The following is a 4,342-nucleotide window of genomic DNA, read 5'->3' as shown; positions in this document are numbered from 1 at the left end:
TCAGTGGATCTGGAAACTCAGACAAAAGGTTTTTTTGCACTTTTTTGATACTTCATTTATAGCTTGTTACAAGCCCTTAATAAATCCAGACCCGAAACTGAAGCGCCCTAATAGTAAATAAGACATCAGGTCCCCGCGTGTGGAGCAGGCTCAGGCGGTGAGCCCGCACTACAGCCAGCACATGCCTCCAGCTTCGACACTGCTCCTTCGATAGAAAATGATAAAGTTACGAAACAAAAAATAATTACGCTTTTTTTTTTAATTTCTACTTTTTTTTTTTCCATCACTTTTTGGGATAATTTTACTGACCTATAGAAATATATTATCCGTTCATATATATCTCAACATAAAAACAAAAGTCAATAGAAGAATAAAAAAAAATTACGGTTCTTGGAAGAAAGAAGGAAAATAATAAGTTGAAGAATTGACAATAGGGGAGAATATTTTGCTGGGACTTCCTCGCTGTGAGAGTGGAAGAAAGAGCTGCTGCTTTCAGAGTCTGAGATCTGTTTTCTGGTGGCTACTGAGGAAATAGGGTCCTTAAAATGCTAAGAAAAGTAAAAAAGAACTGTCAATGACGATATCTACAGATTTTAATATATCATACTTTTATCTTCTTGCCGTAGACTCTCTAGTAATTCTTCCTCTTTGGACTCCTAAAGTAGCAAAACCCATCTTTGTCCATAAAGCAGTCCCCAACCCATTATCACGGCCTGTTTTCTAAAAGCATGGGCCTTCACCATCGCCAATCCCCCTTCTAGTAGCTCACACCACCACAACCTTTTCCATGTCGCGGAACACTACGGGAACATGATTTGTTATGATGTATCAAGCATTGCTCTAAAGGCCGCTTTACACACAACGATATCGCTAACGATATATCATCAGGGTCACGGAATTTGTGACGCACATCCGGCCTCGTTAGCGACGTCGTTGCGTGTGACACATAGAAGCAAAACAAGGAAGCCACGGAGACACCATCACATGTTTCTCAACGCTGGCAGGTAACTAGCCAGGTCTTTCACCGGGATGGAAAAACCACGAGAAGGGCAGTCTTCAGTCAAGGAAACCACCTATGCCAAACATGGTATCCATCCACAGACAGCTGTTTCGGGGTATTTGCCCCTCATCAGTGTGGAGTAGGAAACTGGCTAGTGGGAGCAATGCCTAGTAGAAGACTATATAGGTAAGGATGGTTGACCTTAAGGTCAACTATCCTTACCTACACATACAAGCGACCGCTAATGATCAAAAATACTCACCTAATCGTTGATCGTTGACACGTCGTTCATTTCCCAAATGTCGTTGCTGGTTCAGGACGCAGGTTGTTTGTCGTTCCTGAGGCAGCACACATCGCTACGTGTGACACCCCGGGAACGACAAAAAACAACGTACCTGCGTCCTGCCGGCAACGAGGTGGGCGTGTCGTTAATACGGCTGGTCTCCGCCGGGCCGCTCGTGACGTTGCTGTGACGCCGCACGAACCACCCCCTTAAAAAATAGGTTGTTCACCGCCCACAGCGACGTCGCTAGGAAGGTAAGTATGTGTGACGGGTACTAGCGATATTGTGCGCCACGGGCAGCGATTTCCCCGTGACGCACAAACGATGGGGGCGAGTGCTTTCACGAGCGACATCGCTAGCGTAAAGCGGCCTTTAGTGTCTGCAGTTACATTGAGTCAGTGTGGACCATTACTTTGTTCTTCTATAAATGCTGATCCACCCGTGTCTTCTTACAGAGCATTCTGAGGATCCTCATGGGCGCTGGGGCTGCTGGAAAGCCTCCGAATCCTGCGTAAACAATGAAGAGACCAGAACCCGAACTTGTAGCTACAATAATGGAAAACCATGTGTGGGGGAGACTACAAGGAAGGTCCCATGCTGAAATAACCATTCCTGAGTTCAGTTGTCCCGCGATTCCTTCCTCAAAAACTTCCCTTCGTTTGCAGAACTTTGGAACAACCTATTCGATGTACATTAGTGCCAATGTGACATCTATAAGAATAACTCTACTTGGTAATAAGGCTATGTTTACACCTCTAGGTCCTGTACGGAGACTATGCCATCCTTAGAACAGATCATCAATCTTGTACAAATCCTTTACTGCATAGAATAGAGCTCTACTTTCCGGCAGGACTTCGAAGTTCTTCGAAGAACCTTATTATCAGTCAACATGGCCACAATTTATCTTACGCAGTCACCCTTTTCTACCAGTTTATTACTGACCTTGATATCATGTATCTGTTGTTAATTTTCTTGAAATTATACATATCAAGTAATTGGCGTCTTGTCTCGTTATTGGTTTTATTGATCAACTGAGAAATATATTCTAGTTGTGCGATGAATCCTAGGAGTAGAGCTTGTTCCCACTGATTCTCCTGAGATACAACCCAAATCAACATCACTATTCATTGCTTTTACCGGAGAAACCCTTCCATCACCTATTTTTGGGATCAGGGACAACTTTTTGATCAATGGTGGTCCAACTGCCTGGTACCGGCACTGATTGCCAGAACTGAGAACCTTTATGACAAAGGATGGATAGTGACCATTTTTTTCAGCCCCAGCTAGATAATAAATGGAGCCGATGTTGGGTATCATGAGTTTCAATTAGTTAAGTGGACACCACTGATACCCTTGAGCCGACTGTCTTGGGTGCAGAAAGGCCAATGAGCCAATTCTACGGTGTAACTAGGTACAATTCTCTTGATTTTAATGCAGAGGAGATAAGAAATCATGTGTATGATGCTCTATCACTAGGTGTCACTAGATACCACTAGTAGAGGAGTAGTCAAACAAGCCAGGATCAGAAAGCAGGAGGACACGACAGGAAACTGGGAGTTGGTGGAGATGTGTTTGGGGAACAAGCCAGAGGTCAGGAGCCAGGAGGTCACGTATGAAACACAGGGAGAAAGCGGAGCCAAGGTCATGGTACGAGCCAGAGGTCAGGAGCCAGGAGGTCACGTATTGAATACAGGAAGAAAAAGGAGACGAGGTCAGGGTACGAGCCAAAACACAGGAGCCAGGAGGTCACGTATGAAACACAGGGAGAAAGCGAAGCCGAGGTCAGAGTACAAGCCGGAGGTCAGGAGCCAGGAGGTCACATATGGAACACAGGGAAAAAGCCGAGCCAAGGTCAGGGTACGAGCCGGAGGTCAGGAGCCAGGCGGTCACGTATGGAACACAGGAAGAAAGAGGAGACGAGGTCAGGGTACGAGCCGAAGGTCAGGAGCCAGGAGGTTACGTATGAAACACAGGGAGAAAGCGGAGCCAAGGTCAGAGTACAAGCCGGAGATCAAGAGCCAGGAGGTCATGCATGGAACACAGGGAAAAAGCCGAGCCAAGGTCAGGGTACGAGCCGGAAGTCAGGAGCCAGAAGGTCACATATGGAACACAGGGAGAAAGCGGAGCTGAGCTCAGGGTACGAGCCGGAGGTCAAGAGCCAGGAGGTCACATATGGAACACAAGGAGAAAGCGGAGCCAAGGTCAGGGTACGAGCCGGATGTCAGGAGCCAGGAAGTAACATATGGGACACAGGGAGAAAGTGGAGCCGAGGTTATAGTACGAACCGGAGATCAGGAGCCAGGGGGGTAATGTCAGAGTCAGGGACATGGGCGGTGAAGGGTAACTAGGGCCCAGGGTAGAGGGTCAAGATCAGAACAGTTCACTTACGGGAGCCAGAAGCACTACTGCAAAACAGGAACTATGACTGGCTGTGTTCCGGGTGAAGTTGCTCTCTAATAAAGCAGAGCAATCACCTGGAATGAGGTGCCTGGAACAGGCCTCTCCCAGCACCAACTCAGGACCTGAGGCCAGGAAACAACCCGTCCATCAGACCACAATACGACAACAGAGCATAGGCTCTGCAGTAGAGCAGAGCACCGCAAATTAGAACCATGACAATTTGCTTGCCAATCATTCATCCAGTGAAGAAACAAAATTTAGGTCAATGTAGATGGTATCTTATGAAATTGAAGAAAAACGTCTATACAACGTATGGTCATAACTCCGGCTGCTGTAATATGTGATGTGGTAGCACAGCGATAGCAAAACAAGTAGGATTAGAGTCCATGAACTTTCTGAGACCACTTCCTCTTCAACATCTCGTGGTAATCCATCGCTACAAAGTCCTAAATGCACAAATATAACAATATATTAAGCCGTCAGGAGGAATAAAAGTGAGAAAGCCATAGTAAACATTTCATTAATGAAAAACTCTACTACAATCCTATTGTCAATGCAAATTATAAAACCCAGATGTCTATATTCCCAGACTAACCAGAGATGTTTTATGGAACACAAAGATTTCCTATATCAGACACATCAGGAGAGGTGGCATCTCT

At 45.9% G+C, this 4,342-nt stretch overlaps 1 protein-coding gene across 1 annotated transcript in view; it reads left to right on the top strand.

Moving 5' to 3' along the window:
• C9 (complement C9) overlaps positions 1–2,189 on the top strand; it is a 29,806-nt gene extending 27,617 nt beyond the window's left edge. The window contains exon 11 of the mRNA XM_075330629.1: positions 1,739–2,189. Within this exon, the coding sequence (XP_075186744.1) occupies positions 1,739–1,884 (146 nt within the window). The 3' untranslated portion in view covers positions 1,885–2,189. The remainder of the gene's footprint in view (positions 1–1,738) is intronic.
• The last annotated feature ends 2,153 nt before the right edge of the window (positions 2,190–4,342 follow it).

The sequence above is a fragment of the Anomaloglossus baeobatrachus genome, chromosome 1 (genome assembly GCF_048569485.1).
Source record: "Anomaloglossus baeobatrachus isolate aAnoBae1 chromosome 1, aAnoBae1.hap1, whole genome shotgun sequence".
NCBI lineage: Eukaryota > Metazoa > Chordata > Amphibia > Anura > Aromobatidae > Anomaloglossus > Anomaloglossus baeobatrachus.
The sequence above is the reverse complement of the archived record's forward strand: the minus strand, read 5'-3'. Positions and strand labels throughout refer to the sequence as shown.